We start from the raw sequence: 24,996 nt of genomic DNA on the forward strand, positions 1-24,996 counted from the left end.
GACACAAACGATCAAAAAGAAAAAGGAAAAAAGAGAATGATAATGGAAGAAAGCCACTGCTTTTGGTGGTGCATGGTTACTCCTATAGACTCCATCTTTTCGACCGAGCAGATGAGCCTTGGAAGGAATCTACAAGTTCTTCCCTCTTCCCCATAAACCCACATGCAGAACATTGATGGATGAAGATTGAAGGAAACAGCTGATGTTATGCAACACCACTTGCAGGGTCATTGGCACCATTGTCATCATCTCGATCAGGTCCATATCTTTTACTTTTAGAGTGGGATAGATAAAGCAAAGGATATCTAGTCCTTGTCTCCGTCGATCAACGAGCAAATCGCACAGATAGGGAACTGGCCGGTGAATGCAAGTAAGAACGGCAAGGATAATTGTAATACCAGGCCATTACCATATGATCCGTTTAAATTGATGAGTCTGCCTAAAATTGCATTAATTGTTAGAAATTAATGCTAGAAAAAAATTAAAGGAACTAAATAATAATTCGAATGGAACTAGCTCATATGCAATTCAAATGAACCGGATAATATTTAGTTAGTTATAATGGATGAGTATTTTTGTCTTTTACTCTTTGAGATGACAAAAATACCCATCATCTATAACTAACTGAAAATATTTTCTGGTTTAAATGAAATTGAGAGGATACTAATTCAATAAAAAGTAAGAACGATAATGAAAAGAAATAAAAGAAATTAAATCACTTCCTTTTTTTATTTATTTATTTTATTCAACTTCGGGAAAAGGAAAAGAAGACAAACAAAAAAACACAAAAACAAATTACAAGAGAGGGTCTTAGCCACTCCTAATTCTTAAAGCCGAAAGGAAATGAGAGCTATCGAGAATGCTTCTAAACTCTAAGTGGGAAGCGACCTATTTTACAATCGAGTGTGCCCGGGTGTTGGCACATCTAGAGACCTTTGAAGTGGTCCAAGAATTGAAAAATGAGAGCTGCTTGCGACAGTCGACAATCACAAGAGCACAAGGCCAATCCAAGAAGATGTGACATTGGTTGATGGCCAAGATAATAAGGAGGAAGTCGCCTTTCACAACAATAAAGGGGACAACAAGCAAGGTGGCAGAGGCCTCACCAAAAAAAGCTTTAGAGGGAGGTAATTACTGGGTGTGGGCAGCCAAAATCCAACCATTATGACTACTCAAAACTGCAGAAGCCACATTGAAGTTAGGACGAACAGCAACGTCAAAATTCACTTTAAACGACCCATGAGGAGGAGGGGACCACTGGAGAGGAGTGCTTTGAGAATCAGCCCATGCCTTTTGAATAGAGCCAAAAAATGGCTTTATGACAAACTTGTGGGTCCGGATAAGCACCACTATGAATAAGACAATTTCTAGCCATTACAAACATGATAGATAGGAATTTTTTTTTTTTTTGAAAAAAAGTTAAGATAAATATAACAATAGTTTAAGTGACATTGTTTTGAATCATATTTCAACTAAAGAATATAATTATATAACAATTCAATTTATTAATTGTAATATTTATATAGCAAGGGAATTTATTGAGAAAAACGTACACTAACAACATTAAGCAATTAATGCTATAAAACAAAATAAAGGTATTAAATAAAAATTCAAGAAGAAGAAGAAAGACGTATTGTAAATTATTTCCTACAGAAATAAAAAGCAATAGTTTCAGTATTAATTCTATATTTACAAACATGATAAATTAGGATAATTTGAATAAATAAAAATCAAGACAAATATTACTATACTTTCAGGGATATTGTTTTCAAATAGTTTGTGTAAATATTTTTAGTTAAATGAATTGCAATTGCAAATATGATTTTCTTGTTAGTATGTGTTTGTACATTTTTTTTTTTTTAATTTGAAAAAAATATTGAAATCAAAACAAACTGAAAAAGTTTGGATAGGAAAAAATTGTACAAATTAAATTGAACCTTTTTTTTTTTCTTTTCTCAAGAAGAACAAAAAGAAAAAGAAAGATAAGAGAACCTTGTTGACGAAGATAATTTTATTTTCGTTTTTTGTAGTATGTGATGTTTTAAACTGTAATTAAAGACGGTAATTTTACCATGTTTAATGGAAGGGGAAGCAGTGTTCGAGTGAAAGTGTGAAACATGGTGCATTAAACGTAATTTTTGATTGTTTTTAACTTAAGGGACACATGTCACAATTATTTAAGTATGCCATTTGTCGCCCTCCTGTTTAAAACTCCCCAATTATATATGATAGTAGATTGGATATTAGATATTAGATTAGATTAGAATATTGTCCCCGAGAGGTAGTTCAATCAGCTGAAACCACGCCTAATGAAGCGGAAGTCATTAATTCGAATCCCCCTCTCCCCTCTAGTGGCATCTAATAATTTACACAAAAAAAAAAAAAAAAAAAACACCAACATCTAATAGAAGATATATACGACAGAGGCACTTCATTTCTCAAAAACAAAAGTACTTGCAGAACATTATATGTGGTATCTACTCGATCTCATGATTCTCATGTCTGAATTGAGATAGAAAGAAGGTGACGTGAGCCATGACAGCATCCCACTTCAAAGTTCTAGCATTCCGTTCTGTAATTCTCCACCTTCCCAAACAGTAATTCCATTTTTATATCGTTCATGTCTATTTTGATCTCAATGCTTATTGCTCAATGATTATGAAACTACCTAGTTAAGAATCTATTCATCAATGCAACATCACCAACCTTTAAATCTATTCAAGAGTTAAATATTTTTATGTTGGGAAATCTGATGCCACCGGGCCACTATCCTTTGTTTCATCAAAGAACAAGATATTTTATAGTGGAATTCCGACTTAAAATCAACTCAAAAACTCAACTTGATAGGTCGGGTAGAGAATCCCCAATAGATAAAACCTGAATCATTGTGGTCAGCACTCCCTTGCCTGCATTTTTAAATCACAATTCATTAAAATCGCACTTCAAATTACTGTGATTTGATTTTAAATCGCTTTTTCTGTTATTTGAGAATATCCATAACAGAGAATATCCTGATAATTGATTACTTGAGTCTATGAGGCTAAAAGCATGTTTGAGATTGTGTTTAAAAAATAGAGCTTTTAAGTCAAAAAATACTTTTTGGCAAAAGTTTCATTTTTAAACTTTTGTTAAAAGTGCATTTTAGCCATTTTTTGGGCTTTTTGGACCCTTAAAAGCGCTTTTAATTTTTCTTATCAAACAGGTTTTTTTTTTTTTTTTTTTTTTTTCAAACAGATTTTTTGAGTGTTAAATGCACTTTTAAGGCTCCTCAAACAAACACCAAAACAGGCCACGATACGTTTCCATTACGGCCTACATTATCTCAAGATTCTCAACATCGTTATTAATGTTGGTGGTCCTCCAGGACCTTTTTCTTCAACAAACTAGTAAGTGAGACTTCTCACACCATTTATTTTGCTAAAAGTTGTTTTCATTTAGTGGCCTTCCATTTTAACACAAATCAAAACTTAGTCCCGTGCACGATTCATTATCAGTGTCATTGTCAACATTACCATTATTAGTGAGACGGTTGAGTTCAGCTCCTTTAAATTATGATAGAAAACAAGGTTGAAGAAAGATGGTATAATGCTTAAATTTAGAAGCAGTAGAATTTGAAGCTGAATTGGGTTCTCTCACTTGGAACTTTTGCGCCAAAGCTGTTCTTAGGCCTATTGAGGTATGTCCACAGTCATAAACATAAATTTTTTGCATGCATCTAATCACTTGAGACTTCTTGTTCACAGTATATATTTTGTGTAGAGTAAATATTTGGTTGACAAGTTTCTAATATATATACACAATTCCGTTCTTGTATGCATTACAGAGTTTGAAGAGCAAGAGAACTGAAAGATGAAGGTTGAAAGAGATTCTGTTGGACTTGTTACTCCATTTGCCAAAGCTAGATTCCTCAGCAGAATGTCGTTTTGGTGGTTAAATCCGTTGATGAAAAAAGGCAGGAAGAAAACTCTTGAGGATGAAGATATGCCCAAGTTGCGCGAGGCAGATCGAGCAGAAAATTGTTATATGCTGTTCTTGGAACAATTGAATAAGCAAAAAAGAGCAAAACCATCAATTTTGAAGGCAATAATCTTGTGCCATTGGAAAGAAATCATCTTAACTGGGTGTTTTGCTTTGTTAAAGATTCTTACAGCGTCTGCCGGCCCCTTACTTCTGAACTCCTTCATATTGGTTGGTGAGGGGAAAAAAAGTTTCAAGTACGAAGGACACTTGCTGGCAATATCATTTTTATTTATAAAGAGCATAGAATCCATATCACAGAGGCAATGGTTCTTCCGAAGCAGGCTTATTGGCCTGAAAGTGAGATCATTGCTAATTGCAGCCATTTATAAAAAGCAACTGAGATTAACCAATTCAGCTAGGTTGAAGCACTCAGCTGGTGAGATAATGAACTATGTAACTGTAGATGCTTATAGAATTGGAGAACTTCCATTTTGGTTCCATGAGAGTTGGACGACAGGCCTCCAGCTATGTCTTGCTTTAGCAATTCTTGTCCATGCAGTGGGGCTAGCAACAATTGCAGCACTGGTAGTGATAATTCTCACCGTGCTTTGCAATATTCCAATTGGAAAGATACAGCATAAGTTTCAGTCTAAGCTAATGGTGGCGCAAGATGAGAGACTGAAGGCAAGTTCTGAGGCTCTGGTCAACATGAAGGTTTTAAAACTGTATGCTTGGGAAACTCATTTCAAGAATGTTATAGAAAATTTAAGGAAGTTAGAACACAAAAGGCTATCTGCAGTGCAGTCAGAGAGAGCATATCACAGTATTCTCTTTTGGTCAACTCCTGTTTTGGTCTCTTCTGCTACTTTTGGAGCGTGTTATTTCCTCAGAGTTCCTCTACATGCAAATAATGTTTTCACCTTTGTAGCAACTTTTCGCCTCGTTCAGGATTCAATTTCACATATTCCTGATGTATTGGGGGTGTTCGTTCAAGCAAAGATTGCATTTGCACGCATTTTACAATTCCTTGAGGCACCAGAGCTGCAGAGTGCACATGTCCAGCACGATTGCAACATGGAGAGTGTGAATCACTCCATTTTTATCAAGTCGGCAAAATTCTCCTGGGAAGAGAATTCATCAGAGCCCACTCTGAGAAACATAAATTTGGAGGTTAGACCTGGAGAAAAGGTGGCCATATGTGGAGAAGTTGGCTCAGGCAAATCAACCCTTCTAGCAGCAATTCTTGGAGAAGTTCCAAAGATTCAGGGAACTGTAAGTTGCTAACTTGCTACTGCTCTTTCACTTCTTTTTCTAGTTACAAAATACATCCCAACATTGTGAGAATTGTCTCTTATCCCATGTATTCCAACACTTCCTATCCCCATCTTACATTGGAAAAGGTTAAGTATTCTAACTAAGTAGAATGGTTCCATTTATTGAATATACAGATTAAAGTATGTGGGAAGATTTCCTATGTTTCTCAAACAGCATGGATTCAGAATGGGACAATACAGGAGAATATTTTATTTGGGTCTGTCATGGATAGTGAAAGATACAGAGAAACATTGGAGAGGTGTTCGTTGGTGAAGGACCTTGAGTTGCTTCCTTTTGGTGATCTCACTGAAATAGGAGAGAGAGGAATCAACTTGAGTGGTGGTCAGAAGCAACGCGTTCAACTTGCTCGGGCTCTCTATCAAAATGCTGATATATTTCTCTTAGATGATCCATTCAGTGCTTTGGATGCACATACTGCTATGAGCTTATTCAATGTAATCGCATTTTTCCCAACACCTTCCATGTCTTCAGTATTTGTTTACTGTTTATTTGAAGTTCAATTACTGACTTCCAAGCGTAAGCTTACTAAAACCGTTAACAGGAATATGTTTTGGGAGCGCTTTCTGGGAAGACAGTCTTACTCGTGACCCATCAAGTTGATTTCCTGCCTGCTTTCGATTCTGTTTTGGTTAGTATACTCTGTTTTTTTTGTTTTTTTGTTTTTTGGTTTTTTTTTGTAATTTATTGTTGATATTACTTTTATGAGTTCATCATAATGAATGGATGTGAGTTTTATTTTATCCACAGTTCATGTCAGATGGGGAAATCCTACAGGAAGGTCCTTACCATCGGTTATTGGCCTCAAGCAAGGAATTTCAGGACCTTGTTAACGCACACAAAGAGACGGCCGGCTCTGAAAGGCTTGCAGCCGTTAGTTCTGCCCATAGACATGGAACATCATCCAGAGAGATTAGAAAGGCATACGTAGAGAAGAAACTCAAAGCATGTAAAAGTGATCAATTGATTCAGCAAGAAGAGAGAGAAATAGGAGACACGGGCTTCAAGCCTTACATGCAATATCTGAATCAGAGCAAAGGGTTCTTGTACTTCACCATGGCCAGTATCTCTCACCTTCTATTTGCGATTGGTCTGATATTACAGAACAGTTGGATGGCTCGTAAAGTTGATAAGGCCCATGTTAGCACATCGCGATTGGTCTTGGTCTATTTGCTGATTGGACTGGCCTCAGTACTGTTTTTAATATTCAGATGTCTTTGTACACTTGCTATGGGTCTTAGATCTTCAAAATCTTTGTTTTCAAAGCTATTAGACTCCCTTTTCCACGCACCCATGTCTTTCTACGACTCCACACCTTTGGGAAGGATACTTAGCAGGGTAAGCGCGGCAAACATGAAATGTTAATGTCCCTATCGTATAATGCCTAAAACTAATGTTTTTATGTGCTTTCTGTCACTATGTGCAGATATCTTCTGATCTGAGTATCATGGATCTCGATGTCCCGCTCAGCCTTATGTTTTCAGTTTCATCTACCATAAATGTTTGTTCTGCTCTTGTAGTACTAGCCGTTGTCACCTGGCAGGTCTTATTTGTCTGTGTACCAATGATTTATCTCGCAATTAGCTTGCAGGTAATACAGCAAGAGGTCCTTCCTTGAATAACATTCTCTGGTAGCACTTCTCTTTTTTATGCCATATAAATCAACAACATTGTAGGCAATTTGTAACCATCATCCTTGGCTGCATGATACTCATATGATGGACAAAATTTGGACTTTGGAATTGCTTTCCATCAGTACCAGTTTAAACTCTTTTAAGTCAAATCAGCAAAGTCATATTGCTAAAATCAAGAGTAATAATGTAGAACTTGTGAACTTCTTGGAAACTGACATTTATCTCTCGCCAGAGATACTACTTCGCCTCTGCAAAAGAACTGATGAGGATAAATGGCACAACCAAGTCCTTAGTAGCAAGTCATCTAGCTGAGTCTTTAGCGGGAGCCATGACAATAAGGGCTTTTGAGAAGGAAGACAAGTTCTTTGCAAAAAATCTTGACCTCACTGACACCAATGCTAGTCCTTCTTTTCACAACTTTTCAGCAAATGAGTGGTTGACCCAATGGATAGAAATGATAAGTGCAGTTGTTCTTGCCTCTGCAGCACTTTGCATGGTTTTGCTTCCTCCCCGAACTTTTAGCTTTGGTGAGTATTGGAATGTTGTTCTTGGAACCATGACCACTGTAGTCATTTAGTAGTTTACACTGACATCGAACTACTGACAGGACTCATGGGGATGTCACTTTCTTATGGTCTTTCCTTAAGCAATAACCTTGTCCGTGCAATTCAAAAGCATTGCAGTATAGCAAATGACATCATTTCTGTAGAAAGGCTATATCAATACATGCATATTCCCAGTGAAGCCCCTCAAGTAATAGAAGGGAGCCGCCCAACAACGTATTGGCCGGCTGTGGGTAAAGTGGAGATACAAGATTTGCAGGTGGGTATTATTGATTGCTTTAATGGTAAAACTATAAAAACAAAAGTTTAGCATACTGAGAAAGTTGATATGAGAACAGGTCAGATATAGGCCCAATGCACCTCTCGTTCTTTGCGGGATAAATTGCACTTTTGAAGGAGGGCACAAGATTGGTATTGTTGGCCGAACTGGCAGTGGGAAGACTACCCTCATAAGTGCTCTTTTTCGTCTGGTGGAGCCAGCTGCAGGGAAGATTATAGTTGATGGCATTGACATCTCTCAAATTGGACTTCATGATCTTAGGTCACGTCTCGGAATAATTCCTCAAGATCCTACTCTTTTTAATGGTACTGTGAGATACAATTTGGATCCCTTGTCTCAATATTCTGACCAAGAAATCTGGGAGGTATGACTTAGAATCTTTTCCTTATCTGAAAGTACCAATTGGATCTTCCACTATAACAAAACACGTACAATGAAGTAGAATTTGTTTTTTCTTATCTAATTCTGCATGGTTGCATGGTTGCAAATATGCATGAATTGATATTAGTTTCCGTTTGAAGGTTATTGAAAAGTGTCAGCTGCAAGAGGCTCTTCAAGATAAAGGAAAGGGCCTAGAAGCCTTAGGTAAGGTAATTTGCAGTATTTGCTGAGTTTAAAATTATCTTTAATAACTATGAACATGTTATTCAGTTGTGGAAGATGGATCGAATTGGAGCGTAGGGCAGCGGCAACTTTTCTGTCTAGGGCGTGTGCTTTTGAGGAGAAGTCGGATATTGGTGCTCGATGAAGCAACTGCATCCATTGATAATGCAACTGATATGATTCTGCAGAAAACTATTCGGACTGAATTTGCAGATTGTACTGTAATCATAGTAGCGCACAGGATACCAACCGTGATGGATTGCACCATGGTTCTTGCTATTAGAGATGGTGAGTTAATAAATTAATTTAACCTTTCATCTAACTCCCTATATTTGAGCATGTTCCTTGAACCATTGTCTAAGGAAAACTTCCATTACTAAAGGATAACTTCCTTTAGTAGTGATGTTAGGTAGTCTCCTATCTGAAATTCTTTCATCCACAACTACAGAACCGACACCTCTATTTTTCTACCTAATCCTTTGCTATAGTTGACCTCACAACATTTATAATCAAAATGCAAAGGCAATCCTTCTAGATGATCAACACTTGTTCCTCAAAGGGAATTGTAATCTACCACTGAATTACTTTTTTTTTTTTTTTATAAGTCCACTGAATTACTTAAACTCTAGAGGTCAATCAACACTATGAAATATCTGAGCTTAATGTACATTCAAACAAATTAAAATCCAAACAGAATTATGGAAAGTGAAATAGATTTTTTAGCAAATGACTTTATATTAAAATATTTTTGTTTGAATTTTGAAGGAAACGATTTCATTTCTGTTTCAGGAAAAGTAATGGAGTATGATACACCTATGAACTTGATGAAGAGAGAAGATTCGCTGTTTGGGCAGCTTGTGAAGGAATACTGGTCCCGTTCTGAGTCTACAGAACCCCATTGAACCTAACAATAACTTCTTATGCAGACTTTTTAAAAAAAATGGGAAGAAAAAAAAGTTTTTAGTGGGAAGCAGGGGGAAAAAAACTTCAGTGGGGCTCTAAAGAAAAAGAAAAGCATTGACAGGCCATGTTTTAGGTTGTGTAATGTATCTAGTTGTATTGAAATGCCATGCTCCCTCTTTCTAAAGAAGGCAACAGTTATAATTAACTATATCTATTAGAAACATAAAAGAGCTCCACTGTTATGAACAGGATTCTCCACCATTTTGATTTGAACAGGTGCATTCAACGCATCTTTGTGGAGTTTATGGGTTTTCCCACTGCAGGGACGTCCATAAATTTTGGAGGAGCCACAAAGACGATAGGTGTTGATGCATTGTGGTGGCATCCACCTTCTAGCCAAGTCTCAGAGACCGATAATGGCCATGTTCCCAATTAAACAGTAATTTTATTAAATAATTCAGCAGTTTCATGTGACATCCAGCGATGAGAAAATAGAAAATTGAGAACTATCAACTCTCAGAGGGAACTTACTCAATAAATTAAGCAGATAAACAATATGATGGCAAGATTAATCAATATTGAAGTTAAGGTCCTCCAAGCACGGCATTCTCAATATCCTCTCTGCTCAATGCATAACTAAATCTCCTCTCAACATCCTTTTCAAGATTCCCAGGTCCACTCTTTAGATATCTGCATCAAATGCAATTCTCAAGGTCCAGAACAGTGATAATAATCAAATCAAAAAGTAAATTACTTTTCCAAGTTTACTCCTATTTTTCTCTCATAATCCTTAGATAGTGGAAGAGCATGATACGGTTACACATTTTTTAGCCTCTCAATATATATACTAGGGCTTGACAATAGGGTTGAAGAACTGATGCATGTTACTGAACCAAAAAGGGTCCAAACCAGAACCCCGACCTCCCCCCTCCCCAAAACACACACACATACACAGAGTGAGAGGGCAGGCTCAACCCAATCCAAGAACTGATGCATGCTGAGATTTCTGGACAATATCTGCCAGCCAACCATAAATGCAATGCAAGTGAGATCTTAGATTTCAGTCAACCCCCTTTTCTCTTAAATTTAAATGAAATAAGAAAACAAACTTTCTGCGCTCCTCATTCTCATTACATTCCCACTTGTCTCTCCCCAGAACCTTTGTCAAAAGTGGGCAGTACTACCACCAAAATTGTTCCCATTTCCTTGACAGGTATTTTGCCGGCAACAGTTCTCAGAAGATCACTTTAGTTGTTATCCATCCCAAAAGTAAATATAATTAGCGATGACTTGTAATTCCTACATTTCCACTGCATTTAAGGACAAACCATCAAATGAAGCCATGACTTTATTAGCTAATTCACAGGCCCATTAGAAGAGGATTGGAGGGCAAAATTACCGGATGACTGTCAACAATCTTATTTTTATAGACATGGGACTAATCATCTTTATGCAGCCAAAGTAAGATTGTCTAGCAGTAGCAATAACAGGACAGCTCTACTAGCTATATTACTTCAGAAAATATAAAAAAGTATCTGCAACCAAGCAAGCATATGATGCTTCCCATCATATCCAAACTAAATATTTAGCTAGAAAAGATTCAAAGTTGGTAGTCATGCATTGAATCTAATAAGCCACATGGCATAGGCCAAGCCACAGTAGGCATCAAACAGCATGATGCCTAGTAGCTGGACAGAGTAAATACTTACAGGGTCAAGTGGATACTTCCATGCCACTAAGCCAACAGAATTTTGAATGATAATTGCACTTAGTAACGAGTGCAGTTCTGCAAGAGGTTTCAACCAAACTCCAATGCCATTTAAACATTAATACAATTTTTTCCAATCTTACATTGTGCCTAGTATAATTAATTAGCTACACCCAGACATTGTCCCTTGTCTTAACTTAGTTTTCAACAGACAACAAATCTAATGGCAAGTACAATTTTATTGCAAGAGATCGAGTGGTCTTTCCTATCTTACATAGACATCGTCGTTGTCTAATCTAACTTGGTTGACTTGGTTTTAAAATCAATACACATAAAATGGTTAAGTGGCTAGAACTAGAGGCAGCTTGTTGGTGATTTTGGTCATCTCAAAATTTGACGTGCTACACATAGGAGTTACATGACTAGAGAAACAGCACATCGCAACCTCGTTTAACTAAATAAATTCTGTGGTTCTTATGGTTCTGTGCCCTCCCTTTCACTCCCACCCAACACACAAAGAAAATCCTAATATTCAATGCTTCAATTAGAGATAAACCTATACCTGCTAATTAACAAATGATAGGATATCAGCCGATTCACTCCAAATCTCCAGGTACCTCCTTCCTATAAACCATTTCAAACTCTAGAACTAGTCATCATCAAATTATAAAACGGAATAAATAGACCATGCCTGTGTCCGAAAAGCTTCCAACTTCAGTGCACTTAGATTTGGAAAAAGAAAAATTAGATAATATTCATATCATTTCAAGAGCAGTTAAAAAAAACGAAAGCCAGAGCAAATCTCAATCATCACATACGAATTAGGGGTTCCTTTGGTCTTGTAAACAATGAGTAATTCTAAACACTCATCTCTCATCCCACTCCAACACCATTGAGCTGATGTGGCGGCGCCCATAACCCTTAGATTTTTTCTTTTTTTAATAAAGACTAATTCAAAGGCCGATGAGCATTGCCACATGAGCCTAGTGATATTGAAGTGGGAAAAAAGATGAGTATGTATCATTATTCCTAAACGATACATGCATGCCTTAGTAGCAATAACGCAATATTAAGAGGATTTAAAAAACTAAATAGCTTAATCTTTACTCCAGTTACAAACTCATTTTAATATCTAATTAGCATCCTTCAGAAAACCCAACTTTCTTTCTTAAACCTTGAAACCCACACCACATGAAATCAATCAACCAACCAAAATTACAGAACCCCACATTGCCAAAATCATATATAAACTGATAAATTTCAGATACATAGACAGTACATAACATAGGCAAGCACGCATAGAAACACATAAATGCACAACCCAACACTATCCAACAAAAGCAGAGAAAACCCATGTTAGGAATCACAAAATCAATGCAACAAAACGAATAACCAACCTTATATAGAGGTCAGTGACATCTAGCGAGAGCTGGGCGTGCCACTCCGGCTTCTCCACAAGCCAAACGGCCCGGTCATCTTTGCTCTGGTAAAACCCCAAGCTCCTCAACCAGGCCTCAATACAGGGCAGGCTGTGAGAGTAAAGGGGCTTCTTCTTGTCCGGAAGCTTCTTCAGCCACTCGTCCTCTGGGCCTACTGAAGAGAGCTCCTCTGCCTCCTCAGATGACTTTGAGGAAACCAAAGTCAATGTCTTTCTTGAAGATTGGGTGAGGAGGTGGGGCCGGGGAGGGAGTTTCGGGAAAAGGGTAGGGTAAAAGGTGGACACTTTGGAGCGATTCTGATGTGTCGCAGTAGAATAGAGTAGTTCGCTGGTGCTAATGCTGAAGAATCTGGAGGCAGATATGGTGGACATATTTATTTTCTGATTTATTATTATTATTTTTTTATTTTTCTGTTTCGTATTTTTTTATGTGAGTTGGGGAAGTGAGAAAGTGTGGAAATTTTATTGACAGGGAGAGCAGCCAGAAATCTGAAATGGGAAGTTTTGAACTTTCAAGTGAACTGCGCTGAATTTCATTATCTACTTCACTCTTTGAGTTTGGGGGAGATTTTGGGCTGTGACCATTCAGACCTCAACTAGTGTGTTCGCAGATATTCAACGGTGATGACTAAGGAGTTGGGTGGGACCCCCGATTTACACTTACGAAAAGAGGAGCCTGATAAAAAAAAAATTTGGAGAAAATTGTCCTGTCCTCCTTAAAATTTAATTTCTCTCAATTTAGTATATTTATCTTTCAATTGTTTGTAATCTTATCATTCTGTTAACATTTTTAAAAATATCCTGATTTGTTTTAAAAAAGAAAAGAAAATATTGTAAATATTTAGGCGTTAGTCAGAATTTAACAGTATTTACAAAAATATCCATGCATGCGTCAATCTTTGCTATATATATATATATATATATATAATGGGGGTATTTGAAAATTTTGTTTGAATTTAATGAAAAATCCTAACAGATGGAGGACATTGAAAAAACATTAAGAGTTCAATATACTAAATTGAAAGGTTTTAAACTTTATAGAAGACATTGTAAAATTGGTGACAATTTAGAGAGAGTAAGTGAAATTTTTCATAATTTTTGTCATTTCATTTGTCTGTGTTTGTTTATGGAGAAAACTAAAATGAAGGAAAACTTACAGATTTTCAAACAATCTAAAGACTCTTGGATAACATGTCGGCCGGGAAAAGTCTTTTTTTTTTTTTTTTGGGGGGGGGGGGGGGGGGAGAGATGCTTGAGATAACTAACTTAAGGAGTTGTGTGTCAATTTTTAACACGATTTATTAACTCAATATAAAATTAGTAAATTAGAGTTAAGAGGTCTGATTTATTTAATTAAATTAGTTAGATTATAGTTGATCTATATAGTTTTATAATCATGTTTTAGTATTATTCAAACTTGACATGCGACATTTAGGGCTGATAATTTTTTACATGACTTACAAATTTGATAGGAACTCAACACAAAATTAGAGAATTAAGATTGAAGGGTTTAATATGTTTAATAAAATAAGTCGGATTAAGATTGACCATTATTTTATATTCCTATCTCAACATGGTTCAAACCTTACATAAGAACACGAATTACCATTCTTAATAAGGAGCTAAGTGGGATTGCTATTTCATAATCAACCAATGAATCATTATATTCTTTTGTTAATTGATTCAATGGTTGAATTATATAACCAGCTGATGTAATGGGCATGTCCTCTCTATAGAAAGCAAGGGAGCCTCACATCCTAAGTTCAAGCGAGCAATAATTTAATGGGTAGGGTTTGGGGTGTAGCCCAATTGCAAAAAGGGCAAAAATAACTGATTATTATTTATTAGTGTTAAATAGAGTAATGTTAGATACCATATTTTTATCCTCTTAAAGTTGATGTGGCTTTCAAAATTATCATTGGATCAAAATTCAAATATGATTCATTTAAAATTTAATGGTGATTTAAAAACTATATTAGTTTTAGGAGGATTTTAAGATGATAAAAATCCTCTGAGTTACTTATGTACTCAGAGGATTTGCACATTTTTATTAGTACAATTCCTAACAGTACTCAGTTAAATATTTATTAGTATCTGGATTTGCACATTTTTATTTGTTTGTACTTGGAGTTTAAATCTTATCATAAATGGTAGTTAACTTATATGTGTTATCACATAGAAGTGCCACGTGTCTTAAAAATTAAAAATAATTAAAAAAAATAAAACCAAAAAAGAAAAAAAAAAAGAAGAAAAGGAAAAAAAAGAACTTCGGGTGGGAAAATCTTCTTATGCCGTTTATGACCGGATTTGAACCTTAGGTGAGAAAAAAAAAAAAAAGAGCAAACTTAAGTACTAATAAAATATTTAACCCTATTTATTAAGAAAAAAAACAGAATTTTAATTATTACACACAAAAAAGTATTTTATCAGAATTTTTTTATAGACATAGGTTTGTTTTGTGGGAGTCGGACTTTGACCTTTTTTATTTGTACTGAAAAAAAAGAAAAAGAATAAAAAAAAATGGGAAGATGACATGAAGAAAGGTGACCGATTTGCTAATATCTAACTTACGGGGTTTTAGGATTTGGTTGAGATTGTATTTGAGACGTTTAAAAGTGTTTTTAATATTAGAAAAGTTTGTTTGAAAAAAGTTGTATTTGTTTGGTAAAAAAATTAAAAGCATTTTTAAGAGTCCAAAAAACTTAAAAATGATCAAAATATATTTTTAGCAAAAATTTTAAAATGAAACTTTTACTCAAAAGTTATTTTTAACTTAAAAATCTTATTTCTCAAATACAATTTCAACCAGTAACTTAATGATTATATAAGAAAGGTAATTAGGATGGAAAAGCTTCACTCAAGTCTTAAAAATCAAAATGAAAAAAATGTTGTCGGTTTCCGCCAACTTTACTTTCCCGCCTAAAGATCTGTGTCTCTCATCCAATTTGCTTCTCAGCTCCAGAAACGTCACCGTTTTGCTTTCTCTCCCATCTTCTCCTCCCACTATTTCTCACGGCGCACGTTAGCACTTTACAGCCTCTGCAAATCCACCTATTTCAGCTCCAGACTGCCTCCCAAACTCTCTTGGTTCTTCTCTCCCGGCGCGTGTTACCGCACTGTCTCCCGCCGGCGCAAGTTAACCACACAGTCTCTCTCTGTTTCTCTTCAATGGCACCGGACCCAGACCCAGATCCGAATCCCAATCGAAACGATCTGATCACAGACTACTCCAAAACCCAGCGCATAGTCCTCCTCATAGACCTAAACCCACTCCTCCACCTCTCAGACCCAACCCCATTTCTCATCTCCCTCATAGCCTCCGCCAAGACCCTCCTCTCTTTCCCTCCTCTCTCTACCTCCCTCTTCGCCTTCAAACCCTTCCTCTCCTCTCTCTCACCCCTCCTCTCCTCCTCCAAACTACACTCTTTTGTTCCCAGCTCTTCCCTCTCGCTCTCCTTCAATGACTGTTCTACGACCCTCCTTTCTCTGTCCAAGATGCTCGATTTTTTTCATGCCCACCAGGTTTTCGACCCTTTGCCATTGTCGCCGCCCCAGGCTTCGTGCCTTGCCGCGTCGATGCGCCAGCTCGTGCACGACTACGCGTGGGACCCGGTGGTCGACGAGTCCATAACGGGTACGCTTTTGAATTGTAATGAGAATGGTTCTGTGGTTGTTGGGTCGAATTTGGTTGTTTTATTTTCGCCGGTTTGTAGGTCTATCAAGGGTTTGTCCGAGTTCTTGAATGTGGGAATTGAGGACGCGTGTTTGAAAGATGTGGGTTTGTTTTGTGAAAAGTTTCATGGTTGTTTTGAGAACGTGAACGTTGCGTTTGTTAACAGGGATATTGGGTTTAGTTGGGTGGATGTTAGGTATGAATTGGAAGGTGATGGTTGTAAGGGTGAGGTTGATGGTTCTGGATTGAAATCAGGGTCCTTTTTTGTGAGTGGGATTAGGAGTTTGGGTTGGGGGTTTTGCTCGACCGATTCGATTGTTCTTGGTTCTGCTCTTGTTCCCTTTGGGTTGATTTATCCAAAGATTGCAATTTCATCCAATTTTTTCAATTTTAATGATAGTTGTAGGAAACTTCACGCTCAGTTGAGTCTTGAGATATTAGATGTAAGTGCAAAGACGTTGGAATGCAAGTGCTGTGATCTTGAAATGGTCGATTTGAAGATGTCATCGAGAAATAGATGTGATAATTTTCTGTATCCTCCAGATCTCATGAATTCACAAGCAAGTGGTCGTGAACAGAAGAACTTGTTTTTGGGACTCTTTGGTGATGGGGCAGTAAAGCTGCATATTAAGGCTGTTCAGAGGTACAGTGAGTGTGGAAAATTTGTGGGTCATTTAGGTGATCCAATTCTCGTGTGTGAATCTTTGGGAGACTCTAAGAAAGACCAGAAAGAAAGTTCTGGTGATTTTTTTGCAGATAGGGTTCTTGACATGCTAGCCATGGAATTGTGTGAGGCTGTGCGGAGAAAATCTAGACCCATTTGGCAGATTCTCTTGAGTTTTCTTTATAGGGAAGGCTACTGGGCATTGATTTCTGTTTCGAATGGCAATGGTGATTCACATATGGGAATTCTCAAGCCTTTTACAGTTTCTTCAGCTCTCCTATGTATTATAGAAGATGGAGTTTACCGTCCAAACATGCCAAGCGATTTTGGTGGAGCAAATATGGCTCAATTTGGTACGAAGATGGACAATGAGATTTGCAAAGCCAATGTAGATTTGAATTGCTCCAATGGGTTCATAGATTCTCTGGCTGGGCCTTCACCATCCAATAAGTTTGTAACACTAGGAGATGGTAACAGGAAAAAGAATAAGAAGAAATTAAATATGCTTCAAGGCCTCACATGGAGTGCCTTCTGCAAGACTGCATTTGAACACTCTGTGCAAGACTTGGGAGATGTTTACTTTGCCAGGGAATGTTATAACTCAAAGAAGTTGAAATTTCTAAAATGTTGGATGAAGCAGATTAAGAAATCTTCTTGTTGTAGTCTAATTTTACAGGAAACGTCCAAGCCATGTCAGGATATCCAAAAAGAAATGGAAGATAGGTTGACTAAATTTCATCAAGGAAGTGAACAGCCAGTCTCTTCATCTGCCTCAGCTGGAGAAAAGTTTTTGACTAGGATACAGGATGAAGCTGCTCTTGACTTTCAGTCAGAAACTTCTGAAGCTTTTTTCAGTAATCTTTCCAATAAGATCCAACAAGGGCTTGAATCTGAAGGAGTAGACTTGGGGGATTTGGCAGAGCGGCTTGTGAACTCATCCATATATTGGTTATATCAAAAGTGTGAAACCGAATCCCCTTCAGAGAGCCAAACTCTTGAGGTAAAATCTGATGATGCTTGGGGTAGCATAGTTCCTGAACTAACAAAACTTTTACTCAGGGAGCCCAAGGAGTTGGTTGCAAAGCACAAAAATAATGTTCCAGCCTTTCAGGCATCTGATCCAGGATGTACTGGATTTGCTTCAAAGGATATAGTTAGAGAGTATCCTTTTTTTTTTCTTTTTTTTTTTTCGCTGATTCTGCATCACCACATTATTGATCTATTAAGGTGAACAATCTGGCTCCTATTGTTTTAACATTTTTTTCCTTAATAAGTTCAAGATATGAAATGCAGATATTGTTTCGGATGGAGATACTGCGATCAGAGGTTGGAGCAAGTATTGGAGAGTCTCTGAAACAAAAGTTTGTGAAACAAATTTGCTTGCTTTTAGATACCATTCAGTGCCATCTGGAGGGAGGCTTTTTTGGTGATTGGAGCCTTGAAAATTATGTAGGAAAGACTATAAAAAGGAGGTACATGTGTCTACAAATCGATAAATCAACTGTTTCAGAATGATTTTGACATTCTATAGTATAGTGCTTTATAGAAAAACATAGGTTCTTTGTGGAGCCTAGAACAAGCAATGCCAATTTATTGTTTGGAGCTATACCAAATGCATATTTCTGGTGCCTGCTCTTCCACCTTTGTGTAGGATATTATTGTTCTTTCTAGGAACATGTTCTAATACCATCTGTCCCACTTTTTTTTTTTTTTTTTTTCTAAAAAAAGATTGACCAAAAGGAAGAAATAGAAAAGAAGAAATGGTTTACGAATTCCAAATAGAGTGAGTCTGGCTTGTATTGTTATTACAGGGTGCTGCTTTGCAGATTATAGGCCCACTTATACTATCATGTATTTCTTGTTTTATTGAATATAGCATACACTTATATTTTTCATAACAAGCTTTTTATATTATTAATATGATCTTTGAAATGGATGGAGCGTAGATACTAGTTATTGACTTTTACCTTTACTATCATGAATTGTTTCTATTTAAAATTACAAGTGCAAACATTTGATTATTACTTGAAGATGAAAGTAAAAGCAGAGGGATAAAGTACTATTTGAATGCCAAAATTTCAGGTACTGTCTCACCCTGGGAGACGTTGTTCATAGGATCTACACAAAAATGGATTTGTTGCTCTTTGCTGACGAGGATAAATCTGCTAATCCTTCATTCAACAGCGAGGATAGCAATCAATCCTGGAGAGAAAAATCAGATAGAGATGAGATTGGTGAAAATTATGGAACGAATGAACCGGTGTCAACTGAGGCAGAGTCCCTTCAGCTGCTGCAAAATGAGAATGGAAGCCCCCAGGGGATTAAACAAGAGGAGCATGCTCACAAAGTAATGGAGGCTCAGAAGAGGAGAGAGAGGGCTCGGAGATTTGCATCTTTCACCAGTTGGATGCCTGATTTGCAGAAAGTTTGGGCCCCAAAGCAGCCAAAGTTGATGAAACAAAAGTCGGATCCTCTCCGGAAGCTGTCAAAAAGGAAGCAACGCCGAAGGGTAAGCTATGACATGGTATGTGAGACTCCTATGACAGGGATCAAACGTTCATGCTCACGAGTGAGCAGCATTGATGATGAAGACTACCAAGACTCTGGAAGTCAATCAGGCGGTTCTGTATCTAAGGCTTTGTTTCAGGATGACTGATGTGTGGTTTTCACACAGAAATTGTGTGAAAATACTAAAAGACTTAATAGCAGCTAGCTACCAAGTATTTGCAGATTTAACTCGGCAAGCCCACTTGAAATTGCAACCAAAAGTGGTAAAGTGGTTGAGATCAACAGAGTTGTATTTTGCCGTTGATTGTAAATTAATTTCACATGTTCTTTTCTAGTTACTTTAACATCGATATGCTGTATCACCGAGCTAATTTTTCATTTGCTCAGTTCCATGTATTTCAAACCCTTGTATACTAAAAATAACACAAAAAATGAATACTGTTCCATTCCTTTTTTGTACGTGTATGTAGTAGTATAACACTTATTTTATTTATTTATTTATTTTACTTTGTGAGATTTGACGAACCTAAGCAAGTCGTTTAACAAATTAAACACTATAGTCCCATTAACAATAATTTTTTTTGTGGTGAAATGGGTTAAAAGCTATACTCCTATAGAGTAATGTGAGGTACCCGCTTTTTATTCTTTTAAAATTTTCTTAAAGTTGGTGTGACTTTTAAAATCATTATTAAATTTTAGATGAATCATACTTGAATTTTGATCTTTTGATATTTTAAAAGTCACATCAACTTTACGAGAATTTAAGAAGATAAAAATATGGTTCTTAGCATTACTCAATCTTATAACCTCTATTTTTTTATTCTTATTTTGTTTAAAAACTTCATTTATCAAAAATTTTATATGGCGCTTTTTGTTTTTTTGGTTGAAAAGTGTTTTGTTAAGCATCCGAACCCTAATTTTTAGGTTAATACCATTTGACAATGTTGACATTCAGAGTCTGGCGACTGGTGCATCCATCATTTGATGAGAAGTCCAACCCATTGAACTGTTGGGACTGATAGTAGTAGGCTTAGGAGGACGGCCTAGAGGATAATAACATCCATTGAGGACGATGGACCTTGGATACGCCATTTATCATACATGTGAATCCAAATCTGTAAAACCAGCTTCCCTGTCCACGAACCTCATTTTCTCAAAATACCCAACCATTCATGAAGTCCATCAATCCTTTTTCCCGCCATTTTTCAATTGCCAGACAACTGCAAAACCTAGTCTCGTCAACCCAGAAAAGCACAGCTCTCACGGAGGAGTTGTGCGGTAACATATTGGACCAATGCCCAGATATCAAAACCCTGAAGAAACTCCATTCCAGGATCATTGTTGATCAACGTCTCCGCTCAAACCCTTCGCTTGGCATCAAACTCATGAGGGCTTACGCGGCTTACGGGGAACCCAGTCTCACACGCCAAGTATTTGATGAAATTCCTGACAAGAACGTTGTTTTCTTTAATGTCATGATAAGAAGTTATGTAAACAACCATTTGTACTGCAATGCTCTTCTTGTTTACAAAACCATGGCTAACCATGGATTTGAGCCTGATAATTATACATACCCTTGTGTGTTGAAAGCATGTTCTGGGTTGGATGATTTGAGGGTTGGCTTGCAAATTCATGGTGCTGTTGTAAAAGTCGGGTTGGCTTTGAATTTGTTTATCGGCAATGGTCTTGTTGCAATGTATGGGAAATGTGGTTGTTTAGTGGAGGCTCGGCGAGTTCTTGATGAGATGCCAAGCAGAGATGTGGTTTCCTGGAATTCTATGGTTGCTGGGTACTCACAAAATGCACGGTTTGACGAGGCATTAGAGGTTTGTAAAGAAATGGAGGTGTTGAGGCTAAAACCAGATGCTGGTACAATGGCTAGCCTTTTGCCAGCTGTAACTAACACAACATCTAATAATGTTTCATATGTTAAGGACATGTTCATGAAGTTGGCAAAAAAGAGTGTGGTTTCATGGAATGTGATGGTGGCAGTGTATGTTAATAATTCAATGCCTGGTGAAGCGGTCAATTTATATTTACAGATGGAAGAATGTGGGATAGAACCCGATGCAGTCACGATTGCTAGTGTTCTTCCTGCTTGTGGGGATCTTTCAGCTCTGTCTCTAGGTAGACAGATGCATGAATATGTTGAGAGGAAGAAACTTCGACCAAATTTGTTATTGGAGAATGCCTTGGTTGACATGTATGCTAAGTGTGGAAGCTTACGAGATGCAAGAGAAGTATTTGACAGAATGAAGTTCCGGGATGTTGTATCATGGACCTCAGTGATCTCTGCATATGGTCTTAATGGGCAGGGTCGTGATGCTGTGGCACTTTTTGCAAAAATGCAAGACTCAGGTCTGTGTCCGGATTCTATTGCCTTTGTTTCAGTTATCTCGGCTTGCAGCCATGCAGGACTGTTGGAGGAGGGTCGATATTACTTTAAATTGATGACTGAGGAGTATAGGATAATTCCAAGGATTGAACACTTTGCTTGCATGGTAGATCTGTTAGGACGTTCTGGACAAGTAGATGAGGCCTACCATTTCATTAAGCAGATGCCAGTGGCGCCTAACGAGAGAGTTTGGGGGGCTCTCCTGAGTGCCTGTCGGGTGTACTCAAACATGAATGTTGGGCTTTTAGCTGCTGATCACCTTTTTGAACTGAATCCTGAGCAGTCGGGTTATTATGTCTTGTTATCCAATATATATGCGAAGGCTGGTAGATGGCAAGACGTAACAACTATCCGATCAATAATGAAGAGTAGAGGAATTAAGAAAATGCCTGGCATCAGCAACGTTGAGCTCAATCATCAGATTCACACCTTTCTTGCTGGTGACCAATCACATCCCCAGTCCGAGGAGATATATGAAGAGTTAGATGTATTAGTGGGGAAGATGAAAGAATTAGGTTATGTTCCCGAGACTGATTCTGCTCTACATGATGTGGAGGAGGAGGATAAGGAGTGTCATCTGGCAGTTCATAGTGAGAAGTTGGCTATTGTCTTTGCCATACTGAACACCGAGCCTGGGATGCAAATTAGAATTACCAAGAATCTCCGTGTTTGTGGGGATTGCCATATTGCAGCCAAGCTCATCTCCAAGATAGTTGAACGTGAGATAATTGTCAGGGATACTAATCGTTTTCACCATTTCAAGAATGGTATTTGCTCATGTGGTGATTATTGGTGAACCTTCATTGGAGTACTTGTCACTTGCACTGTTGCTTGGAGCTTCTTTAGGCCTTTTGTCGATAACAGTGATTCTGAAACTGAAAAGTCTTTAGATCATGAGATCGTGGATGATTTTGGCTGGCTGCAGCTGTTATTCTTGACCTTTACATGATCACCAATCCTCACCCATGTAATGATCTACTGCCAGAAACCTGCACTGTCTAAGTCCTGGCATCCATATTTCCCATATTTTTATTTCCTATCTGGATATATGATCAAGTGAATCTGTATATTGCGGTCTGAGTGATTCTAATTTCTCAGGGGCAGTTTCTGACGATGGCAGAAGTAGAATTCATAAACTTTGCGTGAGACGTGCATGACTGCAATTGGGTACAACTCCAAGTCAAATACCAAAAATTGGTCAGAAATCAGAGTTATGGTAACATGTAAGCTTTTTCCGGGTTTTACAGATCTGATACTCTGTTCTCCATTGGTACAAATTTTCTATTACTTGAGTTTGTTTAGTTGATGTTTTCTATCATTATAAGCAAATTTTCCTATTTGATTCTCACAAATCCTCTCATTGATATCCATCTAAAGTTTCAGAGCATATCAAGCATGGTTGATGGTTCAAATTCTACTTTGTAAATCAAAAGCTACTGCGTAAACCATGCGAGTGTTTGCACCATAATATTGTCTTTCATGGTTTTGTTTGCCACAAATTGTCCACCAAAGTGTGAAGCAGGCCAACTTTCTGAACGATGAATATTATTCTATCCATTTTGGAATTCTACACTTCTTACTTATCAATCTTTTGCTCTTTCTTTTCTTCAGTCAAGAGATGTGTATCATGGAAAACTGGAGCTCATGAAGACTAGAGAATACATGCGGCCGAAGATTCTTCTGCTGGTTGCGTAGAAAACTGCTGGCTTTTCTCTTCTTCGTTGAAATTCAGTCCAGTTGACTGCCTTATGGAAACCCCATCTCTTGCACCTGACCTTGACTATCAAATTTAATTAAGGGTAGATAGAGCATGTCAACTCAACGAACATGTATGCAAGATAGATGCCAGAATACAAAGAAGCATTTCTCCTAAGGTCCTAAGGATTTTACAGTTAAATAATGATGGATGATAAAATGTGAGAAAAGAGCATTTGAATTCAGATCTTTATTATTTTTGTAGCCAAGAAAATGATTATAATTCTGCATCCTAGATTTCCAACTATTTTGCTTGCTGATTCCATCCTAAACACTACTTTCATCCATACATGTTGAATTGCAAGAATTCTAATGGGATCCGGTGCATTGGCTCTGGGGTAATTGTAGAGGTCATTATGAGTAATTTTAGAAGTCCTTCTCACGTCACTTTTGTGGCCCTCCAAAAATGATGTGGCTCTTAAAAATATCATTTGATCAAAATCCAATAATGATCGATCACAAGCTCAATAATAATTTTAAAAGCTATATTATTTTTAGAGGGACACAAAAGAAACTTGTAGCATCATTCCATCATCATTCGAGCTAGAGAGTTAATATGTTTCGTATGTGATGATGCAAGAGGATTGAGATTTGGTGGGTATTGCACCGCTGCAGTACATTTTATTTAAATCATTCTTTAAGTAAATAGTTCAAATCGTGATGGCTAATTAACAAAAAAAAAAATCAAAAGAAGTTGCTAATTAAGTGGCTGTACGTTAGGATGGTTAAACCACCTCATGTGGTTAAAAAGGGTGATTTGGCCAACGAAGCAACGAACCTTTTGATGTGTGTCTTGGGATTTGAACTTCACCTGTGCTCTGGAGTGTCGGATTGTTTACAGATTTTTTTTTTTTTTGCCAGTTATACTCCATTTGACGAAGCAACGAACCTTTTGCTGTGTGTGTCGGGATTTGAACTTCGCCTAATGCTCTGGAGTGTCGGATCGTTTACAGAAACGGCAAATAATTCAGGCTACCAACAAAACCATTCTGGCTGTCAATGCCAGCCTTAACTAAAGTAGTATGTGAACGAATCTGTCCGCAAAAAAATCTATATATATAGAGATGATTTATTGGAAATTTTTTTAGGGGAATCTTTCATATCCATTTTTTGAAAAAAAGATAAAGTTTTTACATGTGATAAATTATAGCTAATCATATGAGGTTACAACATTATAGAAATAAACATAAAAAACTTACAATAAGTCTTATCTATGAATTCAATATTCGTTAACCCATGTCCAAACTTCAATTATAGAACATATGTGCTACATGCAGACTCAATCTAATACATAGGTAATCCATATTTCTTACTTTTATTTTTTCAGATATGGGAGTAAAACCTTCACAGAAACTAATCATCATCGACCAAAGGCAAAGATAAAAACTTTCACCCCAAAGATCATTTATGAAAGTAGATTTAAAAAGAAGTTAAACCCTTATTAAAAAAAACAAAAAAAAAAACAACAACATAATAAAAAAAGCCAGCAGATAGCTACAACAGTCGGGGTGAGGGAGTTGTAGCGCACTGGCCGGCACGTGGTGGGTGAGATGGAGCTATTTTGCGCTGAGGAGTCGGGG

The 24,996-nt window shown here is 37.2% G+C and overlaps 4 protein-coding genes across 4 annotated transcripts; 3 read left to right on the top strand and 1 right to left on the bottom strand.

The window, feature by feature from the left end:
• The first annotated feature begins 3,594 nt into the window (after nucleotides 1-3,594).
• On the top strand, nucleotides 3,595-9,632 carry LOC132167117 (ABC transporter C family member 10). Its single transcript, XM_059578015.2, has 12 exons — nucleotides 3,595-3,676; nucleotides 3,824-5,232; nucleotides 5,409-5,729; nucleotides 5,837-5,923; nucleotides 6,043-6,630; nucleotides 6,719-6,883; nucleotides 7,159-7,453; nucleotides 7,534-7,748; nucleotides 7,828-8,133; nucleotides 8,291-8,354; nucleotides 8,421-8,660; nucleotides 9,162-9,632. Exons 2-12 carry the CDS (start codon nucleotides 3,850-3,852, stop codon nucleotides 9,272-9,274), a joined length of 3,777 nt encoding a protein of 1,258 aa, XP_059433998.2. The 5' UTR covers nucleotides 3,595-3,676; nucleotides 3,824-3,849; the 3' UTR covers nucleotides 9,275-9,632.
• A 68-nt stretch (nucleotides 9,633-9,700) lies between these two features.
• Nucleotides 9,701-12,932, bottom strand: LOC132167121 (tRNA dimethylallyltransferase). Its single transcript, XM_059578020.2, has 2 exons — nucleotides 12,381-12,932; nucleotides 9,701-9,965 (listed from the first exon to the last, which is right to left on the bottom strand). Exons 1-2 carry the CDS (start codon nucleotides 12,791-12,793, stop codon nucleotides 9,860-9,862), a joined length of 519 nt encoding a protein of 172 aa, XP_059434003.1. The 5' UTR covers nucleotides 12,794-12,932; the 3' UTR covers nucleotides 9,701-9,859.
• A 2,377-nt stretch (nucleotides 12,933-15,309) lies between these two features.
• LOC132167118 (LIM domain protein) lies at nucleotides 15,310-19,712 on the top strand. The gene is made up of 3 exons (XM_059578016.2): nucleotides 15,310-17,919; nucleotides 18,039-18,230; nucleotides 18,841-19,712. Exons 1-3 carry the CDS (start codon nucleotides 15,590-15,592, stop codon nucleotides 19,412-19,414), a joined length of 3,096 nt encoding a protein of 1,031 aa, XP_059433999.2. The 5' UTR covers nucleotides 15,310-15,589; the 3' UTR covers nucleotides 19,415-19,712.
• A 516-nt stretch (nucleotides 19,713-20,228) lies between these two features.
• Nucleotides 20,229-23,681, top strand: LOC132167119 (putative pentatricopeptide repeat-containing protein At3g49142). The gene is given in 3 exon segments (XM_059578017.2): nucleotides 20,229-20,452; nucleotides 20,454-22,884; nucleotides 23,273-23,681. Coding segments are annotated over 2 exon segments (2,118 nt in total). The 5' UTR covers nucleotides 20,229-20,338; the 3' UTR covers nucleotides 22,458-22,884; nucleotides 23,273-23,681.
• Nucleotides 23,682-24,996: the final 1,315 nt, after the last annotated feature.

Source organism: Corylus avellana, chromosome 2, assembly GCF_965113065.1.
Source record: "Corylus avellana chromosome 2, dhCorAvel1.hap1.2, whole genome shotgun sequence".
Taxonomy (NCBI): domain Eukaryota; kingdom Viridiplantae; phylum Streptophyta; class Magnoliopsida; order Fagales; family Betulaceae; genus Corylus; species Corylus avellana.

Coding starts and splice junctions, on each gene's coding strand:
- LOC132167117 (XM_059578015.2), top strand. CDS start 3,850: ATGAAGGTTGAAAGAGATTCTGTTGGACTTGTTACTCCATTTGCCAAA. Junction 5,233..5,408: donor TTCCAAAGATTCAGGGAACT/GTAAGTTGCTAA, acceptor TTGAATATACAG/ATTAAAGTATGTGGGAAGAT. Junction 7,749..7,827: donor TGGAGATACAAGATTTGCAG/GTGGGTATTATT, acceptor ATATGAGAACAG/GTCAGATATAGGCCCAATGC.
- LOC132167121 (XM_059578020.2), bottom strand. CDS start 12,793: ATGTCCACCATATCTGCCTCCAGATTCTTCAGCATTAGCACCAGCGAA. Junction 9,966..12,380: donor GTCACTGACCTCTATATAAG/GTTGGTTATTCG, acceptor CATTTGATGCAG/ATATCTAAAGAGTGGACCTG.
- LOC132167118 (XM_059578016.2), top strand. CDS start 15,590: ATGGCACCGGACCCAGACCCAGATCCGAATCCCAATCGAAACGATCTG. Junction 17,920..18,038: donor TCAAAGGATATAGTTAGAGA/GTATCCTTTTTT, acceptor AATAAGTTCAAG/ATATGAAATGCAGATATTGT. Junction 18,231..18,840: donor GGAAAGACTATAAAAAGGAG/GTACATGTGTCT, acceptor CCAAAATTTCAG/GTACTGTCTCACCCTGGGAG.